General features: G+C 42.8%; 1 protein-coding gene across 1 annotated transcript in view; it reads left to right on the top strand.

Moving 5' to 3' along the window:
• Positions 1-24,263, top strand: part of lratb.1 (lecithin retinol acyltransferase b, tandem duplicate 1) — a 97,998-nt gene that overhangs the window by 36,664 nt on the left and 37,071 nt on the right. The window contains exons 12-16 of the mRNA XM_065022006.1: positions 11,846-11,948; positions 13,307-13,406; positions 14,518-14,557; positions 21,600-21,651; positions 21,818-21,920. Coding sequence (XP_064878078.1) covers positions 11,846-11,948; positions 13,307-13,406; positions 14,518-14,557; positions 21,600-21,651; positions 21,818-21,920 — 398 coding nt within the window. The remainder of the gene's footprint in view (positions 1-11,845; positions 11,949-13,306; positions 13,407-14,517; positions 14,558-21,599; positions 21,652-21,817; positions 21,921-24,263) is intronic.

Genomic DNA, 24,263 nt, shown 5'->3' with positions numbered 1-24,263 from the left:
CATTGACTCTGTGCCGTAATACCCTGTATATAGCCTCCACATTGACTCTGTACCGTAATACCCTGTATATAGCCTCCACATTGACTCTGTACCGTAATACCCTGTATATAGCCTCCACATTGACTCTGTACCGTAATACCCTGTATATAGCCTCCACATTGACTCTGTACCGTAACACCCTGTATATAGCCTCCACATTGACTCTGTACCGTAATACCCTGTATATAGCCTCCACATTGACTCTGTACCGTAATACCCTGTATATAGCCTCCACATTGACTCTGTACCGTAATACCCTGTATATAGCCTCCACATTGACTCTGTACCGTACCCCCTGTATACAGCCTCCACATTGACTCTGTACCGTAACACCCTGTATATAGCCTCCACATTGACTCTGTACCGTAATACCCTGTATATAGCCTCCACATTGACTCTGTGCCGTAATACCCTGTATACAGCCTCCACATTGACTCTGTACCGTAATACCCTGTATATAGCCTCCACATTGACTCTGTACCGTGCCCCCTGTATATAGCCTCCACATTGACTCTGTACCGTAACACCCTGTATATAGCCTCCCATTGACTCTGTACCGTAATACCCTGTATATAGCCTCCACATTGACTCTGTGCCGTAATACCCTGTATATAGCCTCCACATTGACTCTGTACCGTAATACCCTGTATATAGCCTCCACATTGACTCTGTACCGTAACACCCTGTATATAGCCTCCACATTGACTCTGTGCCGTAATACCCTGTATATAGCCTCCACATTGACTCTGTGCCGTAATACCCTGTATATAGCCTCCACATTGACTCTGTGCCGTAATACCCTGTATATAGCCTCCACATTGACTCTGTACCGTAATACCCTGTATATAGCCTCCACATTGACTCTGTACCGTAATACCCTGTATATAGCCTCCACATTGACTCTGTGCCGTAATACCCTGTATATAGCCTCCACATTGACTCTGTACCGTAATACCCTGTATATAGCCTCCACATTGACTCTGTACCGTAATACCCTGTATATAGCCTATGATAGTAATACCCTCCACATTGACTCTGTACCGTAATACCCTGTATATAGCCTCCACATTGACTCTGTGCCGTAATACCCTGTATATAGCCTCCACATTGACTCTGTACCGTAATACCCTGTATATAGCCTCCCACATTGACTCTGTGCCGTAACACCCTGTATATAGCCTCCACATTGACTCTGTACCGTAACACCCTGTATATAGCCTCCACATTGACTCTGTACCGTAATACCCTGTATATAGCCTCCACATTGACTCTGTACCGTAATACCCTGTATATAGCCTATTGACTCTCCACCCTGTATATAGCCTTGACTCTGTACCGTAACACCCTGTATATAGCCTCCACATTGACTCTGTACCGTAATACCCTGTATATAGCCTCCACATTGACTCTGTACCGTAACACCCTGTATATAGCCTCCACATTGACTCTGGCCGTAATACCCTGTATATAGCCTCCACATTGACTCTGTACCGTAACACCCTGTATATAGCCTCCACATTGACTCTGTGCCGTAACACCCTGTATATAGCCTCCACATTGACTCTGTACCGTAACACCCTGTATATAGCCTCCACATTGACTCTGTACCGTAATACCCTGTATATAGCCTCCACATTGACTCTGTACCGTAATACCCTGTATATAGCCTCCACATTGACTCTGTGCCGTAACACCCTGTATATAGCCTCCACATTGACTCTGTACCGTAACACCCTGTATATAGCCTCCACATTGACTCTGTACCGTAATACCCTGTATATAGCCTCCACATTGACTCTGTACCGTAACACCCTGTATATAGCCTCCACATTGACTCTGTACCGTAACACCCTGTATATAGCCTCCACATTGACTCTGTGCCGTAATACCCTGTATATAGCCTCCACATTGACTCTGTACCGTAACACCCTGTATTTAGCCTCCACATTGACTCTGTACCGTAATACCCTGTATATAGCCTCCACATTGACTCTGTACCGTAACACCCTGTATATAGCCTCCACATTGACTCTGTGCCGTAATACCCTGTATATAGCCTCCACATTGACTCTGTACCGTAATGCCCTGTATATAGCCTCCACATTGACTCAGTGCCGTAACACCCTGTATATAGCCTCCACATTGACTCTGTACCGTAATACCCTGTATATAGCCTCCACATTGACTCTGTACCGTAACACCCTGTATATAGCCTCCACATTGACTCTGTACCGTAATACCCTGTATATAGCCTCCACATTGACTCTGTACCGTAATACCCTGTATATAGCCTCCACATTGACTCTGTACCGTAATACCCCTGTATATAGCCTCCACATTGACTCTGTACCGTAATACCCTGTATATAGCCTCCACATTGACTCTGTACCGTAATACCCTGTATATAGCCTCCACATTGACTCTGTGCCCGGTGCCCCCTGTATATAGCCTCCACATTGACTCTGCCGGTAATACCCTGTATATAGCCTCCACATTGACTCTGTACAGGTACCCCCTGTATATAGCCTCCACATTGACTCTGTGCCGTAATACCCTGTATATAGCCTCCACATTGACTCTGTACCGTAATACCCTGTATATAGCCTCCACATTGACTCTGTGCCGTAATACCCTGTATATAGCCTCCACATTGACTCTGTACCGTAATACCCTGTATATAGCCTCCACATTGACTCTGTACCGTAACACCCTGTATATAGTCTCCACATTGACTCTGTACCGTAATACCCTGTATATAGCCTCCACATTGACTCTGTACCGTAACACCCTGTATATAGCCTCCACATTGACTCTGTACCGTAATACCCTGTATATAGCCTCCACATTGACTCTGTACCGTAATACCCTGTATATAGCCTCCACATTGACTCTGTACCGTAATACCCTGTATATAGCCTCCACATTGACTCTGTACCGTAATACCCTGTATATAGCCTCACATTGACTCTGTGCCGTAATACCCTGTATATAGCCTCACATTGACTCTGTACCGTAACACCCTGTATATAGCCTCCACATTGACTCTGTACCGTAATACCCTGTATATAGCCTCCACATTGACTCTGTACCGTAATACCCTGTATATAGCCTCCACATTGACTCTGTACCGTAACACCCTGTATATAGTCTCCACATTGACTCTGTACCGTAATACCCTGTATATAGCCTCCACATTGACTCTGTACCGTAACACCCTGTATATAGCCTCCACATTGACTCTGTACCGTAACACCCTGTATATAGCCTCCACATTGACTCTGTGCCGTAATACCCTGTATATAGTCTCCACATTGACTCTGTACCGTAATACCCTGTATATAGCCTCCACATTGACTCTGTACCGTAACACCCTGTATATAGCCTCCACATTGACTCTGTACCGTAATACCCTGTATATAGCCTCCACATTGACTCTGTACCGTAATACCCTGTATATAGCCTCCACATTGACTCTGTACCGTAATACCCTGTATATAGCCTCCACATTGACTCTGTACCGTAACACCCTGTATATAGCCTCCACATTGACTCTGTACCGTAATACCCTGTATATAGCCTCCACATTGACTCTGTAGCCGTAATACCCTGTATATAGCCTCCACATTGACTCTGTACCGTAATACCCTGTATATAGCCTCCACATTGACTCTGTGCCGTAATACCCTGTATATAGCCTCCACATTGACTCTGTGCCGTAATACCCTGTATATAGCCTCCACATTGACTCTGTGCCGTAATACCCTGTATATAGCCTCCACATTGACTCTGTACCGTAATACCCTGTATATAGCCTCCACATTGACTCTGTACCGTAATACCCTGTATATAGCCTCCACATTGACTCTGTGCCGTAATACCCTGTATATAGCCTCCACATTGACTCTGTACCGTAATACCCTGTATATAGCCTCCACATTGACTCTGTACCGTAATACCCTGTATATAGCCTCCACATTGACTCTGTACCGTAATACCCTGTATATAGCCTCCACATTGACTCTGTGCCGTAATACCCTGTATATAGCCTCCACATTGACTCTGTACCGTAATACCCTGTATATAGCCTCCACATTGACTCTGTACCGTAATACCCTGTATATAGCCTCCACATTGACTCTGTACCGTAATACCCTGTATATAGCCTCCACATTGACTCTGTACCGTAATACCCTGTATATAGCCTCCACATTGACTCTGTGCCGTAATACCCTGTATATAGCCTCCACATTGACTCTGTACCGTAATACCCTGTATATAGCCTCCACATTGACTCTGTACCGTAATACCCTGTATATAGCCTCCACATTGACTCTGTACCGTAATACCCTGTATATAGCCTCCACATTGACTCTGTACCGTAATACCCTGTATATAGCCTCCACATTGACTCTATGCCGTAATACCCTGTATATAGCCTCCACATTGACTCTGTGCCGTAATACCCTGTATATAGCCTCCACATTGACTCTGTACCGTAATACCCTGTATATAGCCTCCACATTGACTCTGTGCCGTAATACCCTGTATATAGCCTCCACATTGACTCTGTGCCGTAATACCCTGTATATAGCCTCCACATTGACTCTGTGCCGTAATACCCTGTATATAGCCTCCACATTGACTCTGTACCGTAATACCCTGTATATAGCCTCCACATTGACTCTGTGCCGTAATACCCTGTATATAGCCTCCACATTGACTCTGTACCGTAATACCCTGTATATAGCCTCCACATTGACTCTGTACCGTAACACCCTGTATATAGCCTCCACATTGACTCTGTGCCGTAATACCCTGTATATAGCCTCCACATTGACTCTACCCGTAACACCCATTGACTCTGTATATACCCCTAGCCTCCACATTGACTCTGTGCCGTAATACCCTGTATATAGCCTCCACATTGACTCTGTACCGTAATACCCTGTATATAGCCTCCACATTGACTCTGTGCCGTAATACCCTGTATATAGCCTCCACATTGACTCTGTGCCGTAATACCCTGTATATAGCCTCCACATTGACTCTGTGCCGTAATACCCTGTATATAGCCTCCACATTGACTCTGTACCGTAATACCCTGTATATAGCCTCCACATTGACTCTGTGCCGTAATACCCTGTATATAGCCTCCACATTGACTCTGTGCCGTAATACCCTGTATATAGCCTCCACATTGACTCTGTGCCGTAATACCCTGTATATAGCCTCCACATTGACTCTGTGCCGTAATACCCTGTATATAGCCTCCACATTGACTCTGTACCGTAATACCCTGTATATAGCCTCCACATTGACTCTGTACCGTAATACCCTGTATATAGCCTCCACATTGACTCTGTACCGTAACACCCTGTATATAGCCTCCACATTGACTCTGTACCGTAATACCCTGTATATAGCCTCCACATTGACTCTGTACCGTAACACCCTGTATATAGCCTCCACATTGACTCTGTGCCGTAATACCCTGTATATAGCCTCCACATTGACTCTGTGCCGTAACACCCTGTATATAGCCTCCACATTGACTCTGTACCGTAATACCCTGTATATAGCCTCCACATTGACTCTGTACCGTAACACCCTGTATATAGCCTCCACATTGACTCTGTGCCGGTACCCCCTGTATATAGCCTCCACATTGACTCTGTACCGTAACACCCTGTATATAGCCTCCACATTGACTCTGTGCCGTAATACCCTGTATATAGCCTCCACATTGACTCTGTGCCGTAACACCCTGTATATAGCCTCCACATTGACTCTGTACCGTAATACCCTGTATATAGCCTCCACATTGACTCTGTACCGTAATACCCTGTATATAGCCTCCACATTGACTCTGTACCGTAATACCCTGTATATAGCCTCCACATTGACTCTGTACCGTAACACCCTGTATATAGCCTCCACATTGACTCTGTGCCGTAACCCCCCTGTATATAGCCTCCACATTGACTCTGTGCCGTAACACCCTGTATATAGCCTCCACATTGACTCTGTACCGTAACACCCTGTATATAGCCTCCACATTGACTCTGTACCGGTAACCCCCTGTATATAGCCTCCACATTGACTCTGTACCGTAACACCCTGTATATAGCCTCCACATTGACTCTGTACCGTAACACCCTGTATATAGCCTCCACATTGACTCTGTACCGTAATACCCTGTATATAGCCTCCACATTGACTCTGTACCGTAATACCCTGTATATAGCCTCCACATTGACTCTGTACCGTAATACCCTGTATATAGCCTCCACATTGACTCTGTACCGTAATACCCTGTATATAGCCTCCACATTGACTCTGTACCGTAATACCCTGTATATAGTCTTGCTATTATTATTTACTTCTGCTATTTAATAATTTGTCTTCTTCTCTTACATTTTTTTTTTAGGTATTTCCTTTTTTTTAGCCTCTCTACTGTATATAGCCTCTCTACTGTATATAGCCTCTCTACTATATGTAGCCTCTCTACTGTATATAGCCTCTCTACTGTATATAGCCCCTCTACTGTATATAACCTCTCTACTGTATATAGCCTCTCTACTGTATATAGCCTCTCTACTGTATATAGCCTCTCTACTGTATATAGCCTCTCTACTGTATATAACCTCTCTACTGTGTATAGCCTCTCTACTGTATATATCCTCTCTACTGTATATAGTCTCTCTACTGTATATAGCCTCTCTACTGTGTATAGCCTCCCTACTGTCTATAGCCTGTCTTTTTACTGTTGTTTTATTTCTTTACTTACCTATTGTTCACCTAATACCTTTTTTCACACTATTGGTTAGAGCCTGTAAGTTTGATTATTTATTGAGGTTAAAATCAGCATATATTTTCTTGTTGTTAAAGGGCTTGAAAGTCCAGACCTGTTTGTTGACTTGGCTTTCGAAGACCTTAGATAGGCAGGGCAGGATGTTGTTTAAGGGCTTCACTGTAAGGTGAAATACAGCTGTTGTATTCGGCTCCTGTGACAAAATAACATTTGATCTGAAGTTGTCCTATAACAGTTAACTTCCCCTTTAAATAAAGGATGGACCGTGGCTGCCTTCCAAGCAATGGGAACCTCCAGGAGAGACAGGTTAAAAAGCTGTGAGGAGGAGGGTTTAGTCTCCAGGTCTTTAATCGTTTTCCAGAACTTATTTTGATTAGACCCACAGAGAGAGAACTGCTCCTTAAAGTAACTAACTTTGGCCTTCCCGGATAGCCTGAGTGTAATTCTTGAGTTGGAGTAACTCTGCCAACTCACAGTCGAACCAGGGGGCTGAACCTGTTTTTAATTCTTATTTTCTTTATGTGGGTGTGTTTGTTTACAATACCACTAAAAAATCAAAAAGTAAGGTCCAAGCGTCTTCGACAGAGGGGATCAAGCTGATTCTATAACATTTTACAGAGGCCAGTTCATGAAGGAAGGCTTGCTCATTAAAGTGTTTTAGCGTCTATGACACATCAGGACAGGTTTCACTGAGCAGCCATTACGAACACAACCTGTAAAACAGTGATCACTAAGGTCATTACAGAAAACACCAGACTGATACCTATCAGGATTATTTGTGAGCATCAAGAAGAGAAGCCTTTTCTGGGTGTTTGGAGTAGAGGCCGACCGATTTATGATTTTTCAACGCCGATACCGATTAATCGGCCGATTTTTCTTTTTTAAAAAAAAAAGAACTTTTACATTTTTTAAATTTATTTGTAATAATGACAATTACAACAATACTGAATTAACACTTATTTTAACTTAATATAATACATCAATAAAATCTATTTAACCTCAAATAAATAATGAAACATGTTCAATTTGGTTTAAATAATGCAAAAACAGTGTTGGAGAAGAAAGTAAAAGTGCAATATGTGCCATGTAAGAAAGCTAACGTTTCAGTTCCTTGCTCAGAACATGAGAACATATGAAAGCTGGTGGTTCCTTTTAACATGAGTCTTCAATATTCCCAGGTAAGAAGTTTTAGGTTGTAGTTATTATAGGAATTATAGGACTAGTTCTCTCTATACCATTTGTATTTCATATACCTTTGACTATTGGATGTTCTTATAGGCACTTTAGTATTGCCAGTGTAACAGTATAGCTTCCGTCCCTCTCCTCGCTCCTCCCTGGGCTCGAACCAGGAACACAACAGCCACCCTCGAAGCAGCGTTACCCATGCAGAGCAAGGGAAACAACCACTCCAAGGCTCAGAGCGAGCGAGTGACGTTTGAAACACTATTAGCGCGCGCTAACTAGCCAGCCATTTCACATCGGTTACACCAGCCTCATCTCGGGAGTTGATAGGCTTGAAGTCATAAACAGCGCAATGCTTGACGCACAATGAAGAGCTGCTGGAAAAACGCACAAAAGTGCTGTTTGAATGAATGTTTACACGCCTGCTTCTGCCTACCACCGCTCAGTCAGATTATACGCAACGCAGGACACGCTAGATAATATCTAGGAATATCATCAACCATGTGTAGTTAACTAGTGATTATGATTGATTGATTGTTTTTTATAAGAAAAGTTTAATGCTAGCTAGCAACTTACCTTGGCTTACTGCATTCGCGTAACAGGCAGTCTCCTTGTGGAGTGCAACAAGAGGCAGGTCGTTATTGCGTTGGACTAGTTAACTGTAAGGTTGCAAGATTGGATCCCCCGAGCTGACAAGGTGAAAATCTGTCGTTAACCCCACTGTTCCTAGGCCGTCATTGAAAATAAGAATGTGTTCTTAACTGACTTGCCTGGTTAAATAAAGATTAAATAAAGGTGTAAAAAAATAAAATAAAAAAAATCGGGCTCCACAAATACAGATTTCTGATTGTTCTGAACTTGACATCGGCCAATCGGATTAATCGGCCAATCGGATTAATCGGTCGACCTCTAGTTTGGAGTCATACCTTGACATCGGCCAATCGGATTAATCGGTCGACCTCTAGTTTGGAGTCATACCTTGTGGGATTGGTAATAATCTGAGAAAGATTTAGGGAGTCCCATTGCTTTAGAACTTGGTCAGGTGGTTTAAGCATGTCCCAGTTTAGGTCACCTGGCAGGACAAATAGGGCAGGGAGGGTACAGGCTGGTGCTGATGGAGAACGATAGCACCCAGCAACAGTCAACAAATAACTATTTGAAAGTTTAATTCTTAAAACTAGCAAATCAAATAGTTTGGGGACAGACTTGGTGGAGAACACTGAGCACTGAAGGGGATCCTTGGTAAGGATTGTCACTCCCCCACCTTTGGAAGATCTGTCTTGCCAAAAAATGTTATAACCAGAACGGTTAACATCAGTGTTCAAAACACTCTTCCTTTAACTCAGTAATGACCAACACTTCTTGAATTGGAGCTGTGAATCCACACTTTCAATTGATCCATTTTAGGTAATAAGCTTCTAGTGTTAAAACCTTTTGTGACTAGGGGGCAGTATTTTAATTTTTGGAAAAATAACGTTCCCGTAGTAAACAGGATATTTTCTCAGGACGAGATGCTAGAATATGCATATAATTGTCAGTTTAGGATAGAAAACCCTCTAAACTTTCCAAAACTGTAAAAATATCACATTGTAAAAATATTGTCTGTGAGTATAACAGAACTGATATTGCAGGCGAAAGCCTGAGAAAAATCCAATCCGGAAGTGACTCATCTTTTGAAAGCTCTGCGTTCCAATGTGTCCCTATTGAGCAGTGAATGGGCTATCAACCAGATTACTTTTTCTACGTATTCCCCAATGTGTCTACAGCATTGTGACGTAGTTTTACGCATTTATGTTGAAGAATACCCGTAAGCGGCTACATTGCGCAGGTGGTCACCTGATTGCTCTCAGAGTGATTCTCGCGTAAAATACAGAGGTAGCCATTATTCCAATCGGTCCTACTGAAAAACCAATTGTCCCGGTGGATATATTATCGAATAGATATTTGAAAAACACCTTGAGGATTGATTATAAACAACGTTTGCCATGTTTCTGTCGATATTATGGAGTTAATTTGGAATATTTTTCAGCGTTTTCGTGACCGTAATTTCCGGTCGATTTCTCAGCCAAACGTGAAGAACAAACGGAGCTATTTCGCCTAAAAAAAATAATATATTTTTTGAAAAAATTAACTTAACTAATTGCTATCTAACTGGGAGTCTCGTGAGTGAAAACATCCGAAGCTCATCAAAGGTAAACAATTTAAATTGATTGCTTTTCTGATTTCCGTGACCAAGTTACCTGCTGCTAGCTGGACAAAATGCTATGCTAGGCTATCGATAAACTTACACAAATGCTCGTCTAGCTTTGGCTGTAAAGCATATTTTGAAAATCTGAGATGACCTGATGATTAACCAAAGGCAAAGCTGTGTCTCAGTATATTTCACTTGTGATTTTCATGAATAGGAATATTTTCTAGGAATATTTATGCCCGTTGCGTTATGCTAATTAGTGTCAGTCGATGATTACGCTCCCGGACCCGGGATGGGGAGTCACTAGAGGTTTTAACGTGCAGAAAACCCAGGCTTTTACGATAGCAGAAATCAGTGAAGCAGATATCAGAAGTCAAAATTGGGGCTAGCAACAGTAGATGAGCCAGGGTGCACATTTCCAGATATCATCAGTAGTAATACAATCAAGGCACGGCAGAGGACAGGGAGAGCTCTGCAGGGTTTATTTACGACATTTGAATGTGCATCAGATGACAACAAGACCATATTGTACAGCAAAAAAAAAAGCCGGCGAGAGGTGGTTAGAATAGGATGGGAGGCCAAGAGTCTGTGTAACCTAATAGAGAGTCCCGAGTCCCGGGAACAAAACAGTATGTCCCACAGTAGCTAGCAAGTGTCTGGCCACTGTTCTTTTCTTCACGTGGAAAAGGAGGTAGTTAAGTTATCTATACCTCTTCACTTTCATCGAATGGTCCTTTACGACGTCCAAACAAAGCCGTCCTGTGGCTGTTGTATTTTAGAGAGGAGGAGAGGAGGATATCTTCCTGTGTCCTGTGGCTGTTGTATTTTAGAGAGGAGGAGAGGAGGATATCTTCCTGTGTCCTGTGGCTGTTGTATTTTAGAGAGGAGGAGAGGAGGATATCTTCCTGTGTCCTGTGGCTGTTGTATTTTAGAGAGGAGGAGAGGAGGATATCTTCCGGTGTGATCAAAAGCAACCATATTGTTTCTTATCGAGGTCATTTACAGTTGAAGTGTCCTGGCTGCATATCAGTTCAAAATAGAGATGGATCCAAGGGGGTATTGTATTGTAATGACCTCTGCACAGATGGAGGGGGCTTCGAAGGCCTCTGCATTTGGGAGGTTGTGAGACTCTCCTGCCATTGTTGGGCTCAAGGGCTTTGACACCTCTCACTTCACACCTCAGTGCTAATTGATCTGATCTGTTCTTGGTAGCCTTAATAGCATTCAGTCCTTTATTATGTAACATATGTCATTGTAATTTATTTGTTTTTTTAGCACAGCAGTTGGAAAGGACATGGAGTACACCAGCTCCATCAGGATTCAATTCCGCTCTGTATAGCTGGAAATACAATCCAGGCCCCTTTTGTTCAGGGACACATTATTCCATTTCTGTTAGTCAGATGTCTGTGGGAACTTGTTCAGGTTTATGTTTCAGTTGTTGAATCTTATGTTCATACAAATATTTACACATGTTACGTTTGCTGAAAATAAACGCAGTGGACAGTGAGAGGACGTTTCTTTTTTTTGCTGAGTTTATATATGAGGCGATGCCTCTAACGCCCTAATCGATGGGCCACCACTGAAATGCACTTGTTGTTTTAAGACCGTGTGTGTTTTAACAGGACGCGTCGGATGTTCAAGCAGCTGGGTCTGGAGGACTTCACCGCTGTCAACATTCAGGTATTGGGGGCCGAAGATACCTACGGACCACACAGTAATAACACGGTACGCTACGACTGTGTGTGTGTGTGTGTGTGTGTGTGTGTGTGTGTGTGTGTGTGTGTGTGCGTGTGTGTGTGTGTGTGTGTGTGTGTGTGTGTGTGTGTTGAATAGGTTTGTGTGCTACTGACGGGCCACCCCCAGGTGGTGAGGGTAGGGAGCAGCACATCAGCCACACTCACTCTCAACACTGGGGGCTCCTCAGGGGTGCGTGCTTAGTCCCCTCCTGTACTTGCTGCTCGCCCACGACAGCGTGGTCGCACACGACTCCAACACCACCATTAAGTTTGTCGATGACACGGCGGTGGTAGATGTAGATGCCGCCACTTTCACTGGCTACCACTAGCTGTCACTAGCTAACACTGGCTAACACTAGCTAACACTGGCTAGTGACAGCCAGTGTTATCTAGTGACAGCCAGTGTTATCTAGTGACAGCCAGTGTTAGCTAGTGACAGCCAGTGTTAGCCAGTGTTAGCTAGTGACAGCCAGTGTTAGCTAGTGACAGCCAGTGTTAGCTAGTGACAGCCAGTGTTAGCTAGTGACAGCCAGTGTTAGCTAGTGACCGCTAGTGTTGGCTAGTGACAGCCAGTGTTAGCTAGTGACAGCCAGTGTTAGCCAGTGTTAGCTAGTGACAGCCAGTGTTATCTAGTGACAGCCAGTGTTATCTAGTGACAGCCAGTGTTATCTAGTGACAGCCAGTGTTAGCTAGTGACAGCCAGTGTTAGCTAGTGACTCATCACATCTCCACCCAGTACAGCCAGAAGAGGACTGGTCTCTCTAGGTTTCTTCCTAGGTTTTGGCCTTTCTAAGGGAGTTTTTCCTAGCCACCACTTCTACACCTGCATTGCTTGCTGTTTGGGGTTTTAGGCTGGGTTTCTGTACAGCACTTTGAGATATCAGCTGATGTAAGAAGGGCTTTATAAATACATTTGATTTGATCACATACGCTGCTGCTACTGTTCATTATCTGTCCTGTTGCCTAGTCATTTTATCCTTACCTATATGGACATATCTACCTCAATTACCTCTTACCCCTGCACATCGTCTTGGTATTGCTACCCCGTGTAATAGGGTGTCATTTGGGACCCACCCCATCAGGGTGTATGACTGTCAGAGGTCAGAGGGTACACTTGTTTCATGCTTCTTTACCCACCAAGGGCAATGGATTCATACAGCATTTCTAAACTCTCCCTCCTTCACCCCCCCTCCCTCTCTCTCTCTCTCCTTCACCCTCTCTCTCTTCTTCACCCCCTCTCTCTCTCTCTCCTTCACCTCTCCCCCCCTCTCCCTCTCCCCTCTTCCCTCTCTCTCCCTCTCCCCTCTTCCCTCTCTCTCCCTCTCCCCTCCTCCCTCCTCTCTCCAGACCCCTAGAGAGGTGGTCGTCTGGATGGCTGTGCGTCATAAACAGAAGAAAGCTCTGGAGTTCTTTGCCAGGGAGATAGCACCTGCAGGAACGGGCATGGGTAGGAGCGTAAACACACGCAGTATAAACTCGCATTAATGTAGGATGCCCACACACACCGTGTACACACACACACACTGTACACACACACTGTGTACACACACACACACACACACACTGCACACACACACTGTGTACACACACACACACTGCACACACACTGTACACACACTACACGCTGGACACACACAAACACACACAAACTCCCTCCCTTCCCCTCTCTCTCTCCCCCTCCCACCCCCTGTCTCTCCACCTCTCTCTCTCTCTCTCTCTCTCTCTCTCTCTCCCTCCATCTCTCCCCCTCTCCCTCCCTCTCTCCCTTCATCTCTCCCCTCTCTACCCCCTCCCTCTCTCTCCCTCTCTCCCCCTCCCTCTCTCTCCCTCTCCCTCCCTCTCTCTCCCTCTCTCCCCCTCCCTCCATCCCTCTCCCCCCTCCCTCCATCCCTCTCCCCCTCCATCCCTCTCCCCCTCCCTCCATCCCTCTCCCCCTCCCTCCATCCCTCTCCCCTCCCTCCATCCCTCTCCCCCTCCCTCCATCCCTCTCCCCCTCCCTCTCCCTCACTCCCTCCTCGCTCCCCTCTCTCTCCCCTCCCTCCCTCCCTCCTCCCTCCCCCTCCCTCCCTCTCTTCCTTAGTTGAACCTACAAGTTCCTTGTATGAATTAGTGAATGCGGGAACGAGTGTTATGTTGACGCAGAGTTACAGTAACAGCCATATGACTAACAGGAGGCATCCCAAATGGCTCCCTGTTCCCTATATAGTGCACTACCATTAACCAGAGTCCTGTGGGTCTTTTCTACTGTAGTGCATTTGGGATTGATCCACTGTCTGTACATGGACAGATGTTAGGGTTGATTCCTCATAATCACAACCACTAGCTATAGTGTGTCTGGATTCCTCATGTTCACAACCACTAGCTATACTGTGTGTGTGTGTCCTCATAATCACAACCACTAGCTAAACCGTGTGTGTGTGTGTGCGTGCGTGCGTGTGTGTGTGTGTGTGTGTGCGTGTGTGCGTGTGTGTGTGCGTGCGTGTGTGTGTGCGTGTACCTGGTTTCCTCATGTTCACAACCACTAGCTAAACCATGTCTGTGTGTTCTCTCTCTCCTAGCTCCTGGACTCATGGGCATAGTTGGAGGACGACCAAGAGTGTAAGTGTTCAAACGGGATTCTCATATACGCTCACACACAGGGTTGTTATGGTGACCGTATTACCGCCAAACCGGCGGTCACAAGTCAACGTGACCGTTTAGTTACGGTAAAAAAGCTCTGATGCTGCTGATGGTCATTAGTAGTCTACCAAACTGGCTAACTGCCTGGTACTCAGCACTCTATTGTCCCTCTAATCACTGCCTGGTACTCAGCACTCTATTGTCCCTCTAATCACTGTGACATCAATGCAAATGTATTCGAAAAATCTAATCAAACACTTCGAAAGGCTAGACCTACTATATTTATTTAAAAACTTTCCTAATATTAAGCATATTGCTTCTCTTTACAACAGGAGTATAGCCTACCTGTCTGAAAATAAACCTCAGTGAAAAGTGTCCTCTATTTAAATCCATTAGATTACATCCTCTATTTAAATCCATTAGATTACATCCTCTATTTAACTGCATAGATTACATCCTCTATTTAACTGCATAGATTACATCCTCTATTTAACTGCATAGATTACATCCTCTATTTAAATCCATTAGATTACATCCTCTATTTAAATCCATAGATTACATCCTCTATTTAACTGCATAGATTACATCCTCTATTTAAATCCATAGATTACATCCTCTATTTAAATCCATAGATTACATCCTCTATTTAACTGCATAGATTACATCCTCTATTTAAATCCATAGATTACATCCTCTATTTAAATCCATAGATTACATCCTCTATTTAAATCCATAGATTACATCCTCTATTTAAATCCATAGATTACATCCTCTATTTAACTGCATAGATTACATCCTCTATTTAAATCCATAGATTACATCCTCTATTTAAATCCATAGATTACATCCTCTATTTAAATCCATAGATTACATCCTCTATTTAAATCCATAGATTACATCCTCTATTTAAATCCATAGATTACATGTTTTTCCCCGCTGCCCCTGGTTCGTTATAAAACAAAACAAATTTCACACATATATTATTTAGAATATATTTTACATCATTTCCCATCCATTCCCATTATTAAAGTGGCTGGAGTTGGGTCAGTGTCAATGACAGTGTGTTGGCAGCAGCCACTCAATGTTAGTGGTGGCTGTTTAACAGTCTGATGGCCTTGAGATAGAAGCTGTTTTTCAGTCTCTCGGTCCCAGCTTTGATGCACCTGTACTGACCTCGCCTTCTGGATGATAGCGGGGTGAACAGGCAGTGGCTCGGGTGGTTGTTGTCCTTGATGATCTTTATGGCCTTCCTGTGACATCGGGTGGTGTAGGTGTCCTGGAGGGCAGGTAGTTTGCACCTGGTGATGCGTTGTGCAGACCTCACGACCCTCTGGAGAGCCTTACGGTTGTGGGCGGAGCAGTTACCGTACCAGGCTGTAAAAGTTTGTGAGGGTTTTAGGTGACAAGCTCATAGGCCTATATGTTTTAATAAGATTTGTATCACAACTAAAGTGGCCAAAAATAAGTTCTTAAAATGAAGCGTATTAATCGGCTTTACAAGAGGTGTAAAGAGCCCAGCTGGCGCATATAAGCAGCGGGTGAGTTTCAAGTTTTTGGGGAGAGATAATTTTCACCATAAATATGCACCTTTGCATTAGATACATAATCACATACTGTTGATAATGATGTTTTCCTGCTAATGGGACATTTGCTCTCATAGCCTACTGCCATGTTCACATTTCTGCGCGTATAATGTGAAGAAATAGCCTAATAGTTTATCAACATTTTAATGCTAAATGTTCTCCTCTGTTGCGTCAGCCTCATTGCGTAAAACAGGATTTATTTTTTTTTTTGATGCTAGTGGTTGTATTCATTTTGGGATCTATCGCATCCCCACAACTGTCCCAGACTATGTTTGGAATATTTATTTCTCGCACAGAATAGAATTTGTTTAACTTTTCTACTATGGGGGATAGTGGATTGACAGGCTAGTGCTTTTTTGCTGTTCGTTAGTCCTACTACTCATCTCATTGGCTGACGAAAAGATAATGTGGGCAGTTGTTCCAATATCTTCAATATGCACCTCGGAATTGGATACGGACGTACGCAGTAGCGTCCCCGATGTGTCTGTCTTCACTTGTAGCCTGTGAGAAAGACCCGATCGTGTGATGGAGAGCCATGTGAGTGAGAAAGACCCCATCACGTGATGGAGAGCCATGTGAGTGAGAGGTGATTCAGCTGGTTATCATAATGATGGCCACCGGCCACAAAAGGCATGGATTTCTTTAGGGGGTGTTATGGTGTTGTTCTGAAATAAACTACATTTTCTTCAAATCGTGCTTCTTTAGACCTGTCTAAAATTGATTTATTGGGATGGTGTAGGCTATGTTACATGGATTTATTGTGATGGTGTAGGCTATATTACATGGATTTATTGTGATGGTGTAGACTATATTACATGGATTTATTGTGATGGTGTAGACTATATTACATGGATTTATTGTGATGGTGTAGGTAGACTATATTACATGGATTTATTGTGATGGTGTAGACTATATTACATGGATTTATTGTGATGGTGTAGGTAGACTATATTACATGGATTTATTGTGATGGTGTAGACTATATTACATGGATTTATTGGGATGGTGTAGAGTATATTACATGGATTTATTGTGATGGTGTAGGTAGACTATATTACATGGATTTATTGGGATGGTGTAGACTATATTACATGGATTTATTGTGATGGTGTAGGTAGACTATATTACATGGATTTATTGTGATGGTGTAGACTATATTACATGGATTTATTGTGATGGTGTAGGCTATATTACATGGATTTATTGTGATGGTGTAGACTATATTACATGGATTTATTGTGATGGTGTAGGTAGACTATATTACATGGATTTATTGTGATGGTGTAGACTATATTACATGGATTTATTGTGAAGGTGTAGGTAGACTATATTACATGGATTTATTGTGATGGTGTAGGTAGACTATATTACATGGATTTATTGGGATGGTGTAGGTAGACTATATTACATGGATTTATTGGGATGGTGTAGACTATATTACATGGATTTATTGGGATGGTGTAGACTATATTACATGGATTTATTGTGATGGTGTAGACTATATTATATGGATTTATTGTGATGGTGTAGGTAGACTATATTACATGGATTTATTGTGATGGTGTAGACTATATTACATGGATTTATTGTGATGGTGTAGGTAGACTATATTACATGGATTTATTGTGATGGTGTAGGCTATATTACATGGATTTATTGTGATGGTGTAGGTAGACTATATTACATGGATTTATTGTGATGGTGTAGACTATATTACATGGATTTATTGTGATGGTGTAGGTAGACTATATTACATGGATTTATTGTGATGGTGTAGGCTATGTTACATGGATTTATTGTGATGGTGTAGGTAGACTATATTACATGGATTTATTGTGATGGTGTAGACTATATTACATGGATTTATTGTGATGGTGTAGGTAGACTATATTACATGGATTTATTGTGATGGTGTAGGTAGACTATATTACATGGATTTATTGTGATGGTGTAGGTAGACTATATTACATGGATTTATTGTGATGGTGTAGGTAGACTATATTACATGGATTTATTGTGATGGTGTAGGCTATGTTACATGGATTTATTGTGATGGTGTAGGTAGACTATATTACATGGATTTATTGTGATGGTGTAGACTATATTACATGGATTTATTGTGATGGTGTAGGTAGACTATATTACATGGATTTATTGTGATGGTGTAGGCTATGTTACATGGATTTATTGTGATGGTGTAGGTAGACTATATTACATGGATTTATTGTGATGGTGTAGACTATATTACATGGATTTATTGTGATGGTGTAGACTATATTACATGGATTTATTGTGATGGTGTAGGTAGACTATATTACATGGATTTATTGTGATGGTGTAGGTAGACTATATTACATGGATTTATTGTGATGGTGTAGACTATATTACATGGATTTATTGGGATGGTGTAGGTAGACTATATTACATGGATTTATTGGGATGGTGTAGGTAGACTATATTACATGGATTTATTGTGATGGTGTAGGTAGACTATATTACATGGATTTATTGTGATGGTGTAGACTATATTACATGGATTTATTGTGATGGTGTAGGTAGACTATATTACATGGATTTATTGGGATGGTGTAGACTATATTACATGGATTTATTGTGATGGTGTAGGTAGACTATATTACATGGATTTATTGTGATGGTGTAGACTATATTACATGGATTTATTGTGATGGTGTAGACTATATTACATGGATTTATTGTGATGGTGTAGACTATATTACATGGATTTATTGTGATGGTGTAGACTATATTACATGGATTTATTGTGATGGTGTAGGTAGACTATATTACATGGATTTATTGTGATGGTGTAGGTAGACTATATTACATGGATTTATTGGGATGGTGTAGACTATATTACATGGATTTATTGTGATGGTGTAGGTAGGCTATATTACATGGATTTATTGTGATGGTGTAGGTAGACTATATTACATGGATTTATTGGGATGGTGTAGACTATATTACATGGATTTATTGTGATGGTGTAGGTAGACTATATTACATGGATTTATTGTGATGGTGTAGACTATATTACATGGATTTATTGTGATGGTGTAGACTATATTACATGGATTTATTGTGATGGTGTAGACTATATTACATGGATTTATTGTGATGGTGTAGACTATATTACATGGATTTATTGTGATGGTGTAGACTATATTACATGGATTTATTGTGATGGTGTAGACTATATTACATGGATTTATTGGGATGGTGTAGACTATATTACATGGATTTATTGTGATGGTGTAGACTATATTACATGGATTTATTGTGATGGTGTAGACTATATTACATGGATTTATTGTGATGGTGTAGGTAGACTATATTACATGGATTTATTGGGATGGTGTAGACTATATTACATGGATTTATTGTGATGGTGTAGGTAGACTATATTACATGGATTTATTGGGATGGTGTAGACTATATTACATGGATTTATTGTGATGGTGTAGGTAGACTATATTACATGGATTTATTGTGATGGTGTAGGTAGACTATATTACATGGATTTATTGGGATGGTGTAGACTATATTACATGGATTTATTGGGATGGTGTAGGCTATATTACATGGATTTATTGTGATGGTGTAGGCTATATTACATGGATTTATTGGGATGGTGTAGACTATATTACATGGATTTATTGGGATGGTGTAGACTATATTACATGGAGTTATTGTGATGGTGTAGACTATATTACATGGATTTATTGTGATGGTGTAGACTATATTACATGGATTTATTGTGATGGTGTAGACTATATTACATGGATTTATTGTGATGGTGTAGACTATATTACATGGATTTATTGGGATGGTGTAGGTAGACTATATTACATGGATTTATTGTGATGGTGTAGACTATATTACATGGATTTATTGTGATGGTGTAGGTAGACTATATTACATGGATTTATTGTGATGGTGTAGGTAGACTATATTACATGGATTTATTGTGATGGTGTAGGTAGACTATATTACATGGATTTATTGGGATGGTGTAGACTATATTACATGGATTTATTGTGATGGTGTAGGTAGACTATATTACATGGATTTATTGTGATGGTGTAGACTATATTACATGGATTTATTGGGATGGTGTAGACTATATTACATGGAGTTATTGTGATGGTGTAGACTATATTACATGGATTTATTGTGATGGTGTAGGTAGACTATATTACATGGATTTATTGGGATGGTGTAGACTATATTACATGGATTTATTGTGATGGTGTAGGTAGACTATATTACATGGATTTATTGTGATGGTGTAGACTATATTACATGGATTTATTGGGATGGTGTAGGTAGACTATATTACATGGATTTATTGTGATGGTGTAGACTATATTACATGGATTTATTGGGATGGTGTAGGTAGACTATATTACATGGATTTATTGGGATGGTGTAGGCTATGTTACATGGATTTATTGTGAAGGTGTAGACTATATTACATGGATTTATTGTGATGGTGTAGACTATATTACATGGATTTATTGTGATGGTGTAGGTAGACTATATTACATGGATTTATTGTGATGGTGTAGGTAGACTATATTACATGGATTTATTGTGATGGTGTAGGTAGACTATATTACATGGATTTATTGTGATGGTGTAGGTAGACTATATTACATGGATTTATTGTGATGGTGTAGGTAGACTATATTACATGGATTTATTGTGATGGTGTAGGCTATATTACATGGATTTATTGGGATGGTGTAGACTATATTACATGGATTTATTGTGATGGTGTAGGTAGACTATATTACATGGATTTATTGTGATGGTGTAGGTAGACTATATTACATGGATTTATTGTGATGGTGTAGGCTATATTACATGGATTTATTGTGATGGTGTAGGCTATATTACATGGATTTATTGGGATGGTGTAGGTAGACTATATTACATGGATTTATTGGGATGGTGTAGGTAGACTATATTACATGGATTTATTGGGATGGTGTAGGTAGACTATATTACATGGATTTATTGGGATGGTGTAGGTAGACTATATTACATGGATTTATTGGGATGGTGTAGGTAGACTATATTACATGGATGTATTGTGTTGGTGTAGGTAGACTATATTACATGGATTTATTGGGCTTTTTTCATATTGTAGATGTTACAAAGGTCTCGATCAGTGGCTTTTAGGCTGTATGTGTGGAAGACCTGGAGATGCTAACTATGTTGATTAACGGTCAGTTATTCTGCTTGATAATCACCGGCTGACCAAATGTCCTGACTGCCACACAGCCTTTCTCTCAAAATAATCCTATGGTTTTTAATAAATAATAATAATGTTGTTGTTTTTGTGAGAGGGGGGGGGGGGGGGGGAGTGGTCTTTTAATGATTGTTTTCATGTTTGTTTTTCATGATTGTTTTTCCAGCTCTCCGGTTCTGAAGCCTTTCTTCTTCATGCATTCAAAGTCTCAGCTGAAGGTAAAGTCATCGCAATATTACTCCTCATTGATACTGATCAGATGAATTGATCGATTTGCTGGTGTATTAATTAATGGGTTGATTTATTGATCGAAGCAGATCATGTATTTACGGTTAGTGATTGGTTGATGTATTAATTCATTGTTTATCGATGACATCACTGCAGGTGGACGTGCACATTGGTGGAGAGCACGCCGAGACGCACACTGGGGCGGAGTCAGACTCTGAGGCTCCGCCCCCAGCGGAGGAGAAAGCTGTACCTGTCGCAGGTATGCCATCACCTGGTCTGCACACAACCCCCTCCTAGTCCTCTACACACTACTCAACCCCCCTCCTAGTCCTCTACACACTACTCAACCCCCCTCCTAGTCCTCTACACACTACTCAACCCCCCTCCTAGTCCTCTACACACTACTCAACCCCCCAGTCCTCTACACACTACTCAACCCCTCCTAGTCCTCTACACACTACTCAACCCCCTCCTAGTCCTCTACACACTACTCAACCCCCTCCTAGTCCTCTACACACTACTCAACCCCCTCCTAGTCCTCTACACACTACTCAACCCCCTCCTAGTCCTCTACACACTACTCAACCCCCTCCTAGTCCTCTACACACTACTCAACCCCTCCTAGTCCTCTACACACTACTCAACCCCTCCTAGTCCTCTACACACTACTCAACCCCCCAGTCCTCTACACACTACTCAACCCCCCCAGTCCTCTACACACTACTCAACCCCCTCCCAGTCCTCTACACACTACTCAACCCCCCCTCCTAGTCCTCTACAAACTACTCAACCCCCCTAGTCCTCTACACACTACTCAACCCCCTCCTAGTCCTCTACACACTACTCAACCCCCCAGTCCTCTACACACTACTCAACCCCCTCCTAGTCCTCTACACACTACTCAACCCCCTCCCAGTCCTCTACACACTACTCAACCCCCTCCTAGTCCTCTACACACTACTCAACCCCCTCCTAGTCCTCTACACACTACTCAACCCCCTCCCAGTCCTCTACACACTACTCAACCCCTCCTAGTCCTCTACACACTACTCAAGTCCCCCCCCAGTCCTCTACACACTACTCAACCCCCTCCCAGTCCTCTACACACTACTCAACCCCTCCTAGTCCTCTACACACTACTCAACCCCCCCAGTCCTCTACACACTACTCCCCCAGTCCTCTACACACCCCCCAGTCCTCTACACACTACTCAACCCCCCTAGTCCTCTACACACTACTCAACCCCCCAGTCCTCTACACACTACTCAACCCCTCCTAGTCCTCTACACACTACTCAACCCCCCAGTTCTCTACACACACTCATCCCCCCAGTCCTCTACACACTACTCAACCCCCCGTCCTCTACACACTACTCAACCCCCCAGTCCTCTACACACTACTCAACCCCCCTTGTCCTCTACACACTACTCAACCCCCAGTCCTCTACACACTACTCAACCCCCTTGTCCTCTACACACTACTCAACCCCCCAGTCCTCTACACACTACTCAACCCCCCAGTCCTCTACACACTACTCAACCCCCTCCTAGTCCTCTACACACTACTCAACCCCCCAGTCCTCTACACACTACTCAACCCCCCAGTCCTCTAAACACTACTCAACCCCCCCCAGTCCTCTACACACTACTCAACCCCCCAGTCCTCTACACACTACTCAACCCCCCAGTCCTCTACACACTACTCAACCCCCCCAGTCCTCTACACACTACTCAACCCCCTCCCAGTCCTCTACACACTACTCAACCCTCCTAGTCCTCTACATACTACTCAACCCCCCAGTCCTCTACACACTACTCAACCCCCCCAGTCCTCTACACACTACTCAACCCCCAGTCCTCTACACACTACTCAACCCCCCAGTCCTCTACACACTACTCAACCCCCCAGTCCTCTAGACACTACTCAACCCCCAGTCCTCTAGACACTACTCAACCCCCCAGTCCTCTACACACTACTCAACCCCCCAGTCCTCTACACACTACTCAACCCCCCCAGTCCTCTCTAGACACTACTCAACCCCCAGTCCTCTACACACTACTCAACCCCCCCCTAGTCCTCTACACACTACTCAACCCCCCATTCCTCTACACACTACTCAACCCCCCAGTCCTCTACACACTACTCAACCCCCAGTCCTCTACACACTACTCAACCCCCCTAGTCCTCTACACACTACTCAACCCCTTCCCATTCCTCTACACACTACTCAACCTCCCCCAGTCCTCTACACACTACTCAACCCCCCTAGTCCTCTACACACTACTCAACCCCTCCCAGTCCTCTACACACTACTCAACCCCCCTAGTCCTCTACACACTACTCAACCCCCTCCCAGTCCTCTACACACTACTCAACCCCTCCTAGTCCTCTACACACTACTCAACCCCCCTAGTCCTCTACACACTACTCAACCCCCTCCCAGTCCTCTACACACTACTCAACCCCTCCTAGTCCTCTACACACTACTCAACCCCCCCAGGCCTCTACACACTACTCTCATGAATGAAGAGAGAGGCAGAACTAATAGATTACCTACCTAACGCTGGTCTGACCCTTCTCCCGTTCCTGCTTATCTTTCCTT

This window comes from Oncorhynchus nerka, linkage group LG8 (genome assembly GCF_034236695.1).
Source record: "Oncorhynchus nerka isolate Pitt River linkage group LG8, Oner_Uvic_2.0, whole genome shotgun sequence".
Classification (NCBI taxonomy): Eukaryota; Metazoa; Chordata; class Actinopteri; order Salmoniformes; family Salmonidae; genus Oncorhynchus; species Oncorhynchus nerka.
This window is presented reverse-complemented; position numbering and strand designations above follow the sequence as displayed.